Source organism: Euleptes europaea, chromosome 4 (assembly GCF_029931775.1).
Source record: "Euleptes europaea isolate rEulEur1 chromosome 4, rEulEur1.hap1, whole genome shotgun sequence".
NCBI lineage: Eukaryota > Metazoa > Chordata > Lepidosauria > Squamata > Sphaerodactylidae > Euleptes > Euleptes europaea.
This window is the reverse complement of record NC_079315.1, coordinates 87,401,429-87,419,097: the sequence shown is the minus strand read 5'-3', so window position 1 is coordinate 87,419,097 and position 17,669 is coordinate 87,401,429. Positions and strand designations below refer to the sequence as shown.

General features: G+C 42.7%; 1 protein-coding gene across 1 annotated transcript in view; it reads right to left on the bottom strand.

Annotated features, from left to right (window-relative positions):
* BDP1 (B double prime 1, subunit of RNA polymerase III transcription initiation factor IIIB) overlaps window positions 1-17,669 on the bottom strand; it is a 55,143-nt gene that overhangs the window by 24,697 nt on the left and 12,777 nt on the right. Inside the window, exons 7-16 of the mRNA XM_056847960.1 lie at window positions 17,542-17,636; window positions 15,466-15,520; window positions 14,490-14,648; window positions 12,448-12,726; window positions 10,335-10,509; window positions 9,548-9,692; window positions 8,213-8,286; window positions 5,724-5,868; window positions 5,450-5,541; window positions 848-1,091 (exon numbers count right to left, since the gene is read on the bottom strand). Coding sequence (XP_056703938.1) covers window positions 848-1,091; window positions 5,450-5,541; window positions 5,724-5,868; window positions 8,213-8,286; window positions 9,548-9,692; window positions 10,335-10,509; window positions 12,448-12,726; window positions 14,490-14,648; window positions 15,466-15,520; window positions 17,542-17,636 — 1,463 coding nt within the window. The remainder of the gene's footprint in view (window positions 1-847; window positions 1,092-5,449; window positions 5,542-5,723; window positions 5,869-8,212; window positions 8,287-9,547; window positions 9,693-10,334; window positions 10,510-12,447; window positions 12,727-14,489; window positions 14,649-15,465; window positions 15,521-17,541; window positions 17,637-17,669) is intronic.

Sequence of the window (17,669 nt, the reverse complement as noted above, 5' to 3'; positions counted from 1 at the left end):
CTGAATTCAAGGTCTAATCTGTGTCCACATGAACCAAGAGAAAGTGAGATTGGGACTTTTGTAGAGGTTGCTCTCAGTCTTAAAATACTACATTGCTATACTAGCCACATATACAGAAGTGCACACAGTAATGTGTGATTAAGGCTGAAATCCCTTTCACTACCACTATTAAAACTATCTACTTGGCTTCCACAGCCTTTAACAATCTCCACCATTTCTTATCTCTTGACCACTCACTACCTGCTCACAACCAATTGCTAGAGCCAGTGTGGTGTTGTGGTTAAAGGTGCTGGACTAGTGTCTGGGAGACCCAGGTTCAAATCCTTACTTGTGCCATGAAAGGTCGCTGGGTGATCTTGGACCAGTCACACTCTCTCAGCCTAACCTACCTTACAGGGTTGTTGTGAGGATAAAATGGAGGAGAGGAGACTGATGTAAGCAGCTTTGGCCCCCATTGGGGAGAAATGCAGGGTCTAAAGGAATTAAATAAATAACGCTCCAATTAGCCTGATGATAAGCTTGCATTTATGAGTACAATGGCATATTAGAGACTAACTCATAAAGATATGAACCTTGGGACTTAAGGGCCTAATTGTGCAATACAAGACAGAAATATTCCAGTCTAAGTCTTAGACTGGAGTAATTCTGCCTAGGATTGTATTGTTATTCATCCAACATGCAAAGTTCACCAAGAACGTTTTACGTACAGTATACTGGATCCTAAGGAACTTTTTCACTAATTGCAGTGTTCTCCTCCAGTGCAAGAGGCTTTCCTCCTGGCACAAGACTCTTAGTACTGGAGGAAAGCACCATCATTTGGAGAAAAGTTCCAACTCAGTCTACTTACAGTGGCTTGCATAGTGAGGAGGTCACTCCTGCTGCACTCATGTTGTGTTAGATTGTTCTTGGTTTCCACAGTTGTTTCTGTTGCTTTTTCTTCTGCTGCTGCTGACCTCCTTGGTGGTTCTGCTTGCCTTTTAGCAGCCGTTCTTAAATTCGGTTTTGGTTTCTTCATTTGCCCTCTTGCTATAAGCACAGGTCTCTGGACAGTCTGTTTGGTGTTTTCTTGTAATGTGGATTTTTCAAAAGTCCTGAAAGACCAATTTTTTTTTTTAATCATGTGCTATTCTTAAGAATTAGAAGTATGGTATGTGTTAAATAATGCAAACATCCTTCATTTTATACTATGCTTTAAACATTAAGAAGGGAGGGGCGCAATCCTAAGCAAGTCTACTTGAAAGTCCCATTTTATTAAATGGGGCTTACTCCCAGGAAAGTGTTCTTAGGATTGCAACCTATTTCAAACACCTACTATAAACTACAAAGAAGGTTTCTGCCACAGTGGGGATCAGTTCTTATGTTTTGCTCTTACCAGTTCAAATTTTGTAAGTCCAACCATGTGCATTATTTCGACTATTTTTTCCTAATATTCATTGCAGTAGGGTTAAATGCTAATTTGTTTATATATATTACAGTTGCTGAAGCAAGCCTATTTTAATGGTCCTTCATGAATCTTCCTTCATCAGATAGCATGTCTGAATTCTACAGCATGTCTGTTATTCTTTAATTTGGGGAACCACTGGCAGGGAGAAAGGCAAAAAGATATAATATTAAACAATAAGCTAGGGGTCTGCAAACTCACACATGTGAAAAAACTAAAGCAGTGTATTAATTGTGTACTCAAGATGTATTTTCTCCCTAGTAGAAAAAAAATCATATATACAGCCTGCTGACTTAAAAAAATTAGAACATCAGTGGCTAGAATGCTAGATCAGGATCTGGGAAACCTGGGTTCAAATCTGCAGCCACTCATGAAGCTTATCAAATGACCTTGGGCCAGTCAGCCTTTCTCAGCCTAACCCACCTCACAGAATTGTTGTGAGGCTAGAACTAGCCAGAATGAACCACACAAGCTGCCACTTGGAAGTAGGGAGGAGGATATGCCCCAGAAATATAATTTGATCTGTTTTTGCCATCTTCTCCCATTGAACAAACACCAGTTTGTGAAATACATCAGCGACGTGTGTGTGTATAAAGTGCCATCAAGTCGCAGCTGACTTGTGACAACCCAGTAGGGTTTTCAAGGCAAGAGACATTCAGTGGTAGTTTACCGTTGCCTTCCTCTGCATAACGACCCTGGTATTCCTTGGTGGTCTCCCATGCAAGTACTAACCAGGGTCGACCCTGCCTAGCTTCTGAAATCTGACGAGATCAGGCTAGCCTGGGCCATCCAGCTTAGGACCATCAGTGACATACTGAATACAAAATATGTATTGTCTATTTCCTCATTCTTCTTGTTGTTTTACTTGCCAAGTTTATTCTTGAAATCTCCCTGACAACCTGAATTTATCATTTCCCCAAAAGAGAAATATAAAATAGTTCTGAGTTTATAATTCAATCAGCCTCTCGTGTGCCACGTTCTGACTTATACAATGATTTTGGGCTGGATCCCTCATACTTCTAAGTGTGGGGCAGAAAAACAATGTGAGAGGCATTTCATACATCTCTGGAGTGAGCGTGGTGAGAGAAAAAAGGGGAGAAAAAAAAAGTATCCATCATAGGTGGGGTCCAGAGAAGTGTACGCAGACATCTGTTTGTGAAATCTCTGAGTACTGGCACCCTCAAAAATGGCATGATACGTGGGCAGGGAAGCAGTAGCAGAAGAGGAAGGACACTTAGAAACCATGATTTTTTGTTGTTCAAAGAAAAGGAGCTTGTGCCCGAACGGAATTCAGCAAGATACAAAACGGAAGGCAGCACAAGAGCTCCCTGTTTTGCCATACTTACAGAGATCCAGCATCTAAAACCTGGCAGTCTTTTTCTGTAGTCTCCCCTGGGGTGGCATCAACTGCATCATCCTGATCGTTGCTCTGAGAATTAAGTAGAAATAAAAGTAAACGGGTGCACCCTTCCACAGCAAGACAAGAATTATTTTCAATGAACTTTGGAAGACCCAGAAACTTCCTAATAAAAGAAAATGGCTGTTAAAAGTTTATGATACTCTGCAAAGGGTAAAATTAACTGCACAGTAACATTTTGGGAGCATAAAGTATGAAGAAGAAAGTTGGCAATCCTTAATTAGATATTTAAACTTAGTGGTAGAGTAATGCATAAAATAGTGTGATTTGTTAGTTAGAAATAAATGGATGTGGACTTCCGGGTCAGGTGACCCCCCCCCCCGTTGCAAGCGCGAAGCCGCGCTCCCGCCGTCCGCTGCTACGGGGCACACAATTAGCCCCGGGAAGAGCCTGCAAGCGGCACCCCTCGGGACAAGAGGGGATGCGGTCCTGGGTGCCGGTGGCGGAGCTGCCATGGGAGCGATAGTCGCCGAGAAATCGGCGGCGGTCGCTCTGGCAGATTCCACCGAAGAGCCGGCGCCATCTTAAGAAGACGGCAGGAGAGAGCGAGGTGGGACCTGACTTTTTGTTTTATGGATTATCAATAAAGTTTTTTTTCTGACTTTTAAAAATCACTATTTGGGGTGTGTGGCAGTTTTTTTTCTTGAAGGACAGTTCTGAAACTATCTATAATTCAGTTAGGCTTTCTTGTTCTGTTTTTTGGCTTTTTGCCAGTTGAGTGACGCACTCAAAAAAAAAAAAAGTTTCTTTTAAAACTAAAGACCATTGAGCTAAGAGAAAAGAATTGGAGGATAATTAAGTGACATGGCATAGAAACTTTATAGTGGTCACAGTGATTGTTCTCTCCAAAGTGGTTTGTTCTGAATGAAATGAAATAAAAGAAACTTTCTGCCCCCCCCCCTACCTTCCCTTGGATTATAACGGATTTGTAACTTCAGTCTCCAGTCCTTTTTGGCTCACCAATGGGTGAGAAAGAGAAACACACTAAGGACATTTTAAAAGACACAAAGTTGGTGGTACAGAAATAAATGGATGTCAGCTGATTTTCAAACTGAATCTTGTTTTGCATAATTATAATTTATATAATGACATTATAATGGATAATGCATGGTTTTCAAAAATAAATAAATATATATATTTTAAAAGGAATTGATCTGGCATCCTAAAAATGTTTCCTTCAATCAGGTAACATTGTTGAAAAGCTTGGAAACATGTAGATAGTATCTGGTGGAAGCCAAGAAACCAAAAAAGGGACTGGCATAAAGGACCCTACTATAGTTTACTGCAACCTCCTCGTACATTCCCAGATTCCTGCCCCAAATGGACTTCAATTCCTAAATAATAATAATTATTATTATTTCTCTAGTTCTCAGATGAAAAATAAATATTTAAATTAGGCAAACTAAACAGCCAGTGTGGTGCGGTGGTTAGAGTGCTGGATTAGGATCTGCAAGACCCATGTTCAAATCCCCATTCTGCCATGTAAGCTCACTGGGTGACCTTATGCCAGTCACTCACAGCCTAACCTACCTCACAGGGAAGATGTGATGATAAAATGGAAGAAGGCAGAACAATGTAAGTTGCATCGCAGAGAAAAGTGGGATACAGAAAAATAAATACTAAATACCTTTCTCACTGATACATCAGGCTCTGGACAAAGCATTCTGTACTCTGATTTGCCCTCGAGAGGAGCTTCTTTTCTGCAAGATGCTTTTATATTAGGTTTAGGTCTTTGCCGACAGCCTCCTGCTTCCATCTTTTCTTCAGGAGCTTTCTGAGTTTCTCTGCACAAAGAACCATTTCACACTCACAATTTAAAATGCCAACTCTACGTAAGCAAAATATGTCTTTGAGGTGACTTATATTCTCCATTTAGAATGGACAGAATATGAAGAGTGGTAAAGATAAGCAGGGGTCCCCAACCTTTTTGAGACAGTGGGCGCCTTTGGAAGTCTGGCACGGCATGGCGGGAGCAGCAACAAAATGACGTTGGGGACCCCTGAATTAATGTATAAATAAATTAAATGTATGAATCCTAAATGGCAATCATGATTTTTAAAAAAAACAGCTGCCATTTTCAGTAGATGGAATAATTTCTTATCACTCAATTTCTGGAAATATTTGTATTTACTCTTACCTTTCTTTTACCAAAAAGGAAGATACCTGGTTCCATATAAAGCAAGTCTTTCCCTCAAAAATCACAACAACATTTCTTCCATTTCTTACTATCCAAGCAAAGACTAATCATAGTTTCCTGCAATGCCTGATTTGGCAACCATCTTATATGGGTGCCTAGAGAAGCAGCTGGGATGTGGAATAGAATAATATAGCCTGATTTCATCAGATGTCAGAAGCTACGCTGGGTCTGTACTTGGACAGGAGACTTTCAAGGAGTACTCTGCAGTAGAAAGCCATGGTAAACCACCTCTGCTTAATCACTTGCCTTGAAAGCCCCACCAGGGGTTGTGTAAGTCAGCTGCAACTTGATGGCACTTTACATACATGCATAGAAGCAGCTTCCTTCAACATAACTTATGCGGTGGTGTGAAGCAGTGGAGGTTTTGAAAAAAATGCATTTTCTGTATACTTACTGGGATTCCCTGCCCACATCACTGTTTGATCGTTCTGTCAATTCATCTGTGGTAGATCCAGTTATTTTAGCTGCCTTATCTTCCAAAACAGTCTAATTGAAAGAAACATGAAGAATTTTTTTTTTATCAGCGTGTTCCACAATGATGCAAACAATTTCTTGAGCACTCTGAAAGGCAAAGTTAATCACCAAAATCACTGCAAGTTCCAGAAGGCAATAAAGTTAATGGGTTTGAGACAACGCAAAATACATACTTTAAAATCCTTTTATCATACCTTTCCTACACCACCCACAGATTCTGAAGGAGAGAGCCCGTCCTCTAAAGACTCACTCTTCTCTGAGGTTCTTGTTAAGTTTGGTTCGAGGCTCTGCAGCTGCCCTTTTATGGTGAGCTTTTCAGTAGCTGCTCTCTCGGTGTCCCTGAAAATAAATTGGATGTGTTTAAACACAATGAAATGTATAGTCTGCACAACCAAGTGCATCCTCCAAAAACAGGCCCACTCACTGAAAATCAAAGCCCCAAATAAATTAAGTTTTCAGATTTCAGCGGTCTACAAATCATCCTCCTCCACAGGAGAAGATCTGTTGTAAAGACTAAGATATAACTAAATTTCCATAAACATTCCCCAAGACTATATTACAAAGGCAACCCTGCCTAGACTATCTGGTTCACTAGCCCAGTGGTCGGCAAACCACGGCTCACGAGCCGCATGCGGCTCTTTGGCCCCTTGAGTGCGGCTCTTCCACTTGGTTCGGAGCCCCTGATCTCGCGCCTGCTCGCGCCGGCAGCCGGGCTGCGCTTGCTCCCTTTGCGCCGGAGAGAGAGCAAGAGCGAGCGGAGGTGAGTTTCCTGTCCAGAGCCGGCGCGCCTAAGAGAGAGAGAGAGAGAGAGAGAGAGAGAGAGAGAGCACGCGAGCGGGCGCGCTTTCTCCCCCACACACACACACCGTGGAGAATGGCCGGGGGGAGCTCCAGGGCCCATCCATTGAAATGTGGGCCAGCACGGCTCTCCCCGAAACTGTTCCGAAAGCCACAGCATGCAGGAACGCTGCGGCGCCCTTTAAACCTCCTCTTGCCGCCTGTCAGCTGTTGGGCGGCAAGGGAGGGGGGAAGCGGAAGAAGCCAGCCGCGGGCGTGCCTGCGTGAGGCACGAAGCTTTCAGCCCTTCTGGGACCCGTGCGTGCTCATGTGGGAGGGGAGAAAGGTGCTGTGTTGGCGCTCTTCCCTGCCGCCCCCCTCGAAGGCCTGGGAGCCACCTGAAGGGATAGAGGAGGAGGAAGGCGGCGAGGAGGAGCTGCTGCTGGAGCCTGGAGGCCCGGCCATGTTGCCTCTGGCCTCGCCGCCCCCGCTGTCATCCCCTGGGCTGGGCTCGGTGCCGCTGCCACTGGCGGGGGCCTTCGAGGGGGACGGCAGGGAAGAGCGCCAACACAACACCTTCCCCCCCCACCGTGCGCGCGTCAGCAGGGCTGAAGGCTTCCTGCCTTGCACGCATGCGGCTGGCTTCTTCCTCTTCCCCCCCCCTCGCCCCCCAACAGCTGACAGGCGGCAGGGAGGCCAGGAGCAACGAGGCCGGGCCTCCTCCTCCAGGCTCCAGCAGCAGCTCCTCCTCGCCGCCTTCCTCCTCCTCGTCCACCTCAGGCGCTCCCAAAAGTCCGCCGCCATCGTCCTCCTCCTCAGGCGCCTCTCCCCTGCCCGTTTTCGCCCGCCTCCTCCTCCTCCTCAGGGCGCTCGAGGAGGGCCAGGCAGCCCCTCAACAGCCGCGCTTCCGCCAGAGAAAGGCCTGCCGTCCCCAGCCATCCTGTCCCTCCCCCACTCTTTCTTTCTTCCATCCTTCCTCCCTTTCATCCTTTCTTCCCCAGTTCCTTCCTTCTCTTTCTCTCTGTCCCTCCCCCACTCTTTCTTTCTTCCTTCCTTCCTCCCTTTCATCCTTTCTTCCCCAGTTCCTTCCTTCTCTTTCCTTTCCCAGTTCCTTCCTTTCTTCCTTCCTTTCTCTGCCCCTCCCCCTTTCTTCCTTCCTTCCTTCCCCAGTTCCTTCATTCTCTTTCCTTTCCCAGTTCCTTCCTTCCTTTCTCCATCCCTCCCACCTCCCTTCCTCTACTAGGGTTGCCAATTTCCAGGTGGTGGCTGGAGACCTGGCAACCCTAGCATCTCCCCCCAGTGTATATAGTTTAATTAAGACTTAAAACTTTAATTAAAGTTTATTAAGTTAATAAACAGTGTACCTACCTATATAGTTTACGTTTAAGTAATTTGGCTCTCAAAAGAAATCTCAATCGTTGTACTGTTGATATTTGGCTCTGTTGACTAATGAGTTTGCCGACCACTGCACTAGCCAAAAGCAGAGACGACCAGCCCATATTTCTAAAAAAGGCTAAAGAAGTCTAAAGGCCCTTTTAAGCTCACAGAACTAGTTTAATGGGATTGGATCCCAGAATTCGGTTCCACTAATGGTGGAGCTTTCCTCCAAGGCAAGGACACCTCTTCCGCCATGAAAGGAAGACTCTGCCACCAGCAGGAATGGAATCTTTGGCTCCTACCCATGGTGTGGAGGATCTTGGGCTGCAGCAACACACCGTTAAATATTGAACTATAGTTGTGCTATAGCAATCACTCACAGTTGAATTTTCCTGTGCAGACAAGAAAATCCAGGCATTAATGACTTCTACAGAGCCACAATAACACAACACCCATCAGTGTGTGGATGCTTTCCTGGTCTTAAGATTTAATACATTTGGTTATGTGCATGAAGAATGATACTACTCACGTTTCAGTTTTATCATTGTATCTTGATGGCACACTGTGTCTTTCATCCAATGTACCTAACTCAGCTACTTCATTCTGTAAGGAAACCAGTGTTTCTTTTTTTACATAACATTTTATTAGATTTTAACACAACAAACACTACATACATCCCATTCATATACAGATTGGGCTTCTTCCAGAGTTGATGTTTAACAGTTCTTAAAGTCACAATATATAGCCATCTTAATATTTCTAAGCTTTACATTTAGCGTTATGGTATATATCTGTCATTTTTGCTATAAACTATAATTTCTTCAGTATTATTTACTTTCTTAGCATGATTTCCACTTTTACTACCTTTCTTACCAAAAGCAGTACATATAATGCTTCTGATTTCTTTCATAGCTACTGTTATGGGACAGCAACAGAAAGCCAACTTCTTCGACAAAAAGGGGAGGGAATTCACAGTCAGCTGGTAAGTTTCCCACAGGTTTATAGCATTAGGCCTTAATGAAGAAAAATAAATTACCAAGTACAAACTATCTGTACAAAGATTACTTTTGGCAGGCTTGCTTAGGTTATTATGGAATAAACCCATTCATTGTTCTTCATAACTTTTTAGAAAAATAAAATATACATGCATCCCCTGTATCAATGGTCACTTTCCAAACAAAATTTCCAACGTCAATAACTTATGCATACTAATCAATTGACTATGTGCCTCTTCCATCTGTTTCAGTACTAATACTTACTTCTTGATTTTTCTCCTGCTGTTCTTTCAAGAAATTGAAAACAAAATACATGGCCCTCTCCTTAATTGCATTTTATCTCCACAACAACCCTGCAAGGTATGTTAGGCAGATATATACTGATTGGCCCAACGTCACTCAGTGGACTTCAAGGCAGGGGAGGGGGGGTTGAATCCTAGTCTCCCTAGTCCAGCCCCAACCACTATGCCACACTGCCTCTTTTTCTTTAAAAACATGACACTGAGACAGAAATGTATTCTGTCTGTTGCGCATGAAAAGTTCCCCCACCCTTATTACTAAATTGTTAGAATGGGGCAGGGGAGAGGTTCCCAGAACTAGCCTTCAACTGAACAGGTTGATACAGAAAAGATAATATCAGCTATTTGGCAGTACGCATGCATGCATGCAAAAGTAGAGTTCCTCCCCACCACAGCATTGTTTTGTGTACAACGGAACGCATCCACAAGGGCAATCCATGTGCAGCTTTGTACTAATTTGCCCTTGCTAGATCAGAATGTAAATCTTTAACACACCATAATGCAACATGCAAAATGTCTTGCTGGAATAAGGAGAATCAGTATGCTACAAATCTGCACAAATATTGTTACCATTTCTGCATGGGTTCCTTCAAATCCTTCTTTAGTTGTGCTTGAAGAAATTGGAGAGTTTGAAAGCTGCCCAACAAGGTGCTCAGAACTAGCTTCTGAAACTTGTAGCTTGGACTCCTCTTCAACATATGTACCACCATGAACACTGGAAATATTGGAACACAAGAAAACGTGCTATTGGAATATTTTCCTGCCTTATTTCATGGGCTAATACAGGATTAGAGCTTCACATTTCCTCTTTCGCACAACGCTGCAAGTTGACTTACCCAAAGCTACCCAATGAGCTACACTGTGAGTGAAAGGTTTTCTGCTTGGATCCCCTGAGCTCAGACCTCATACTGGCATGCATATCATACAAGCTGGAGGCCCATGAGGGGAAGGAGGGATAAACTATTAGGAAGCCCCTCCCCCGCCCCACTGTTGAACTCTGGGGCTAGATGAATAGCGTCCTAGCCACCTCGTTCTGAACCTCAGTAAGGTTTGGGGATATGGAAGCAGAAAGTTGCTTAGCTAGTCCTGAACTTGTAAGTGTCACTAACATGTTGACCTACAGCCTGGATTGGGAGCTAACAGTGTAATCCTAAACAGAGGCTTAGAAGGGTATAATTCTTTTTAGGATTGCACTGATAGTTTTGTATCCCCTTTGTGAGCTTAAGCCACAAATGTAACGGGGACTATGCAGTATTGTAATATAAGTAGTTCCAGCAAAGGAAACTGTATTGCCATGAATGTGCTATATTGGACTGTATATGTAAAACTTAAATTAAGCCCCAATGTAATGCATTACCTGGATACAATCAGACTATCTTCTCCTTCTATCCCTTCATTTAGCTGTATGCAGCACTGTGGATCTTCTTCCACTGGGAGAAAAATTTCTTCAAGTGCCTGCCCATCAGGGGCCTCTAGTTCATCACCAGTTTCATCGATGCCATAGTTCTCTGTGCTAGACGATATACTTTTTCCTAACAACAAATGGTCAAGCATTATATATCCCACGAAGCCAGTAATTCAACTACAAGTACAAAATGAAGGCATACTTATTCAAAGTGATCAGTGATGCCCAAACGCCTGCTTTAGCCATGCAACTTTATGGAATAGATTTCTTTTTAAAAGACACCGCTTTGAGCAAACCTCTTTGTTTTATTTTATACTAGTGTGAGCTTAGGGGAAGGAAGACGAAAACTATTCAGTGTTCCTCTTGCTGCTATCCAATATTTGGGTGGTTCAAACATTTCTTGTTAAGTTGGATCTTTTGTTACTTCTTGCAGTACTCTGAGAAAAATGCTTTAGTTTTGGCAATATGCACCAAAGTAATTTGTGGAACACCTGAAGTTTAAAAAAATTGTAATCCTAGTCCTATTGCATTGTTAATAGGGTAACTCATGCTATTTGCTTGCACTGCTTTACACTATGCAATCCACCTTTAGTCTCAGCAGGAAAGTAATTCACCCCAATTCTACTCTATGCTGACGATGCAGTTCTCCTGTCCCGCACAAGAATTGGTTTGAAAAGGTCTTTGCAAACTTTTTCTGAGTACTGCTTTAGAGAAGGTCTTAAAATAAACTATCATAAATCTAAGATTATGATCTTCACTAAGAGGAGAAAAATGCCTCTTTTACGCTGGGTATTAGATGGCTTTGAGGTTGATCAAGTCAAGGAGTTTGTTTACCTTGGCATTCTGTTTTCCCATAACCTAAATTGGAATGCTCATCAAAAAGCAGTGTCCAACAAAATTAACCCTGGGGTTGGTGCTACTGTCAACTTTTTTCACACCAAAGGTGGCAAATATATTCCAGGGGCTATTCAGGTTTTTAACCTGAAAATTACCCCAATTATCCTCTTTGGTGTTGCCATCTGGATAACAGTCATCAATGAATCTATAGATCGTCCACTGCTTCAGTTCTTACGAAAACTCCTAAATGCCCCTCGATGTGTTGCTGGCGTTACTCTTCGTTCTGAATGTGGCGAAATGTCACTTGAAGCTAGGGCGTGGTTGGCCGCCTTTAAACTACACCTTAAACTGTGCTTTAGCACTGAGGGGCTCCTAGTTTCTCTGAAGCATGACCCTTTTAAATCCTCATGGCAAAATACCTTAGATGAGAAACTGTCGTTGTTGGGCTTCTCGCAGGATATGTTATTAGATCTTGGGAAAACTGAAACTTTTACCAAAATTAAAAAGCGCATTAAAGAGCTCGATTATAACAGCACTACTTTTCGTGCTCGTCGCATCTGTTCATCCCAGTTCTTCGGAATACCCCCTCCACGTGGTCTGCCTGCCTACACATATTATTTGACAACTCCTCATCTCTGTAGAGCTTTTTGCTTGGCTAGAGTGAATGCTAACCCTTCTATGGTAATGCAGGGCAGAATTCTGAATATACCATACTCAGACAGGATCTGCCCTTGCTCTTCTGGCTCTATTGACTCATTAGCCCATGCCCTTTTGGAATGCCGCTTTTACGAGGAACTTCGATCACACTATATTTCCCCCCTTTTAATATACAAATCCAATGCCTCTGTGACTGACATAATGCCTTTTTTACTAAGCGATAGGGACCCCAAGGCTACATTGTCAGTGGCAAGATTTGTTTCAATCCTTATATCCCTAGATATATGCTGCTCAAGATCAATTGATCAAGGAGCTTCTAAGGGATAAAAGGAAGGAAGGAAAGTAATTCATTGATCTTTATTACGGTCAATGACCAGCACGCAGCAGGAAAGTAAGTAAGTGTGCCAGGACAATAGTGGTTCTTCAAGCTGTATTTGCTGTTTTACACATATTGCCAATTAGCCTATACCATACAGTGTTTAGTCAATGGAAAAAACAACAACCCAATAATATCAAAATATATCAACACAATGAAAACAACCACAAACTTTAAAGCAATTTAGATTCTTACTTTCCATTCTCAGTCTTTCTCCCTCCACAGATTCTGAAGGAATAGATTTTCCTTCAGGAAGGTTCTCGGCTCCCTGTTCAGAATCCTTTTTTTTCTTTTTTCTTTTCTTTTTCATCACTCCAGACTCAGTTACTGTCTGCCCTTCAGTCTGTTCCAAGATGCTAAGAGACTCTTCATTCTCTTTTTCTGCAGTCCCACAGTCCACTTCTATTTCTGCGTCAGAAATTCTGACATTCTGATCATCCTGTCCAAGGCTGGGATGTCCATTGGTAAGTTTGGCTATCAAAAGAGACAATATAAATACACCTACAGTCATTTAGCTCCAATAAGCAAACTAAAAATAATCTCCCCGCATTTTTAAGAAGCAGTAGGATTCTTCTTTCTCCATGTTAAATTCTCAAAATGCCTGGTATGCCATCTGTTCCCCTCCCACCATCATGAAACTACTCCGGCACTGACTACATATGAAACTCCTTGATCCTCCTCCCATATTATGTTAAAAAATATTTTTTTGTTTAAAATATTTCTATGGTGCCTTTCCACCCAACTGAGGGTTTCCAAGGCAGTGAGCATTTTGAACATTTTGAACATTAAAACAGCATTTAAAATACAAATATATATAAAATATTTAAAACAAAACAGTTAAACACATGAACACACAGGTACCCGAACAGGGAGGAGGGCTAATAAGAGTTAGTGAAGGAATGCAAAACAAAACAAAAAAGTCTTCACCCACTGCCCCAGGCCAGGAAGACAGATTAATCTCACCGGGGAGGAAGTTCCAAAGTTTTGGTGCCACAGCCAAGAAGGCCCTTTCTTAGGCTGCCACCCATGTAGCCTCAGATGGTAGGAGCACCCAAAGCAGGACCTCTGTAGATGGCCAAAGTGGTCAGGTAGATTCAGAAGGGAGTAGGCAGTCCTTAAAGTATCCTGCCCCCACACATAAAGAGTTTTAAAGGTCAACATCAGGACCTTGAATTGGGCCTAGAAACCAATTGGGAGCCAGTACAGATGGAACAAGACTGGAGCCTTGTTGATTCACTCCAGTCAACATCCTGGCCACTGCATTCTGTGCCAACTGTAACTTCCGGACAATCTGCAAGGGCAGTCTCATGTACAGTGCACTGCAGTAATCTAATTTAGATGTTACCAGGACATGCTCCACAGCGGCAAAATCTTTTCTGACCATCCAAAGCTGGTGAAAAGTGCCCCTGGCCATAGCTTCCACCTGTTTATCAAACTGTAGACCCAGGTACAGCAACATTCCCAAGCTATATACCCCCTGCTCCTTCAGGGACAGTGCCAGATAGCCCAATTCCTGGGTCAAACCACAGGCCAGAGGTCAAGGGGCTGAGCAGTGTCCCTCCGGCACAACCTTCAAGGTAGGACACAAAACACCACAAAACACTGCTTCCTAGACCCAACTCTGAAAGGATGTCCAGAAGGATACCATGACTGATGGTATCAAATGCCTCTGGGAGGTCCAGGAGAATTAACAGGGCTGGACTCCTCCCATCCATCTGCTGGCAAAGGTCATCCACTAAGATTTCAGTTCCATCCTCAGGCCTGAAACCAGATTAGAATGGATCCAAACAATCTGTTTCATTCAAGAATCCCTGAAGTTGCCCAGTCACCATTTATTCAATCACCTGCACAATTTATATACTACATTACAACAACAACAAAATCATAGTGTTAAATTAACAATACAACAAAAATAGTAATACAACAACAATAAAACTATCGAAGCAAGAAAAGCAGCCAAAATTCCACAGAAATCAATGGTATTCTAATGTCAGCAGTTAAATATTCAGATATTCCTGGAAGATAACAAAAGTCCTACCCTTAAGGATGGTGTTAAGCAAGGCTCCTTTAGAATGGAATTCCAGAACTGCAGAGCAACCACCACGCAGCACACACTAAGTATCCACATGGAAGGAACAAAAGGCTCCCAATCAGATCTCAAAGGGTGGGAGATTTAATAATCAAGAGATGTATTTATTACTTAGCAAAAGATGTATACCTTTTCGCTTTTTAAATACCTTTTTGCTTTTTCTGAGACTTGGCCACTTTTTTTTCATTGGCTGTTTTTTCTTTTTGAGGCTGACATTTTACATCATTTGCCTTTTTCCTTCTCTCATTCTCCAGGACTTTCTCAAGGAGTTTTGCAAATAAATCAAAATCAAATGGCCTTTTTTCTTCTGTCCAACAAGAAAATAATGTGAAGGTTTATGTAATACGAAAACAAATAGTCCAAATAATTATAAATTCATGTCACGATCTTTCGTTAAGTTTTTTTTAATAACACAGACTCTTAGACCAAATTAACATTCATGCCGTAATAAGTAGGTGACTCGGGGCCAAACTAGACATGACGGTGTCCTTGTGACCACGATGAGGGTGCTGCTGCCATGTAAAAGTCATTTTTAAATGCTGCAAGGTGAACCCGATCCTGATTGGGTCTGCAGCGCAGCAGGCTAAGACCCTTTTACTCCCCCAACCCCAAGCCTTATCAAGGTCTGAAACCACCACACCCTCCCCCCTCCAGCTGTTTCGTCACTTGAAATGACAAGTGGGGGAAACTAGAGTGCCATGCTGCAGGCCCAATCAGGACTGGGCCCTCGTGACATTTTAAACTGACTTTCAAGCAGCGGCAGCAGCAGTGCTCTCCTCATGACGGCCAGGTCTAGTTTGCTGCTTAAATTCTTGCAGAAATGCAGGAGGATTTAAGATGAAACTTAAAAATCACATTGGACTTGCATTGACAAAAAAATCCCACTAACTGAATAGTACCAGGAAGAGCTAAACAATCCTCAATAGTAGTGATATCTGAACCTGTCTATCTCAGAGATGCTAATACTGAAACAGGCCTTCCACTCTACAAGCGGTGAACAAAACCTTCACTCAAAACCTTTACATTGTTACAAGCGATATCAATATTTAATTTTCACTTATTTTTACTAAAAGGCACACATACAATTTTCCATTTAGGATAACACTTAATTTAGAAACGCTTACTGAATGCTTTATCTATTCTCCATCCATTGGCCTTTTCTTCCCGTTTAAATTTATTCTGAAAATAGAAAGTTGTGTCACGTTACTGATTTTCAATAAGGAAATGAAATTTTATTTTAGTCTGAGCTACAGAATATATTCCCCTTCCCCTTAGGGCTTGTGACAAATGTGTGTTTTTACAAAAGTGTTTTTTTTTAATTCAGCACTGAATCAGTTCATCTATTTTTATTCAGAATAAAATCACTGTATCTAATAGTAAATCAGCTGGCCAATCTGGTTGATAAAAGGAGCTTTCTACTCACTCAAAATCTTCACTCAAAATCTTTATATTGTGACAAGAGGTCCCAATATTTAGCTTATTTTATTAAAAGACACAAAACATGAATGATAAAAGCCTTATAAACCAGACTACTCAGACAAGGTAGGAGTGTCTACATACTCCACAACACACACGCATAAGGAAGCACACAACTCTATAAATTACCCCCCAAAAAGGGAAAACCCCACAAAAATGGCCTAACAACATAAACCTAAGTAGAGTTATACCCGTCTAAGTTCACCGAGGTCAACGGGCTTGGAAGAATGTAATTTTTCTTATGAATACACTGTAAATATATTCCAGAAGGGGAGAGATGCTGAGAGTAGCAGAGTCAGTCAAAGGGAGAAAATGGAGAGAGGAAAGTCTGCTGAACCCACTTTCAGAATGCTGGACAGGAGATTTTGGGGATGGGGCAGGATTTCTAAATTCCTACCTTCTCCCTGCCACGCACACAAGTTCTCAAGGGATACTGGCTTAGAACTATTTTTTTTAAATCTGGGAAGGCAGAACATAGATTTTTTGCCTTGCCTTGCAGGTATGAGGAGCACTTTGCCCATTTTAAATAAGCATATGGAACACATCAAGAATACAGATGTGGGTTCTGACACACACAGGGATGGGTATGCCTCGAAATCAGTCACCCTTGCAAACACAAGTACTCCTCCCACTGGAAAGCCAGCATCCTGCCTGGTTGGGCAATCTTTACTGCAATTGAAGGGCTGCCCTGGGACACTTTTGAGGTAGAAAGGTAGACCATGTTGTAGGAAATAGGACAGGGATGAGGAGGGGTGCATTCCAGTATCCATGTAGACGCTTTCCTGGGTAGCAGAGGGAAGATTCTTCCACTGCTTAAGTACAGATCAAGGGGCAGCCCAATCCTGAAGGGGGGGGCAATTAGGCAGCAGCTGGGAGCAGTGAGGCTGTGCTGCTTCCTCCAAGGCTTCCCAGCCACCGCAGAGGGAAAAAGAGTAGTTTAAAATAATAAAAAAACAAAACAAGGGGGAAAATGCCCTATTGAATAAAGTGAGGCCAAACCACTAAAAAAGGTGGCACAGCCACACTGTGGCCCAAGGGGGCATTCCTGGGGCGAACGGGATTAGGAAGCTGCCCAAAGACAGCTCCACCCCCAGACACCACACACACACTGGGAATGCCTCCCACACGCCTGAATGGGCGGTTTCCTCCAGGATTTAGTTCCTGGAGTGGATGCGCTGACGGGGGACCAGGCAGAGCTCCGTGGCTCCTGGATGCCGGCATGTTTGCCCCTGCATCGATGTAGGTGCCCCTTTATTCTGTGATAAAATGGCACCTATGCCGGTGCGGGGTCACGCCAGCTCCTAAGTAGATTCATCCCCCCTGTAGGATTGCAGCCTAAGTGTGTGTAGAGAAAAACAATATAAGAGGCCTTGTCCCTAGGAAGTGTCCCATGACTTCTTTTAAAGGTGCCCCTAGCTAATATGGTCTGTGCAGGCGAAGCAGAAGTTAGATGATAAGCAAGCTGAATGCAAACAATATGAAAACAGAGATGAAGAAAGCATTTTAAAAGGCTGTGATGAATAGATTTAGCCCACAGGCCTGAAATTTTACAAAATAAGCTCTATGTAGCCCCTGCTTTGATCATTTGCAGATATCAGTGCTTTAATCTAATAGGAAACATTAATTCAGATTATCAGTGTTATATATTAAATAGAATAGCATAAAATATTAGAGATTCATGAGAAGAGAATGCCGTTGGTGATTTATAATTTTAAAATGTTTACCTTAATTTCTATTCTTGCTCTGTGAGGAAAAAGCTGACTAATCATTGAAAAGTCAGTTCCTACCATGCTTATGGCTACAAAGAACATCTCTGTTTCTGCATTAAAAAAAATCGACATTTTAAAATGAG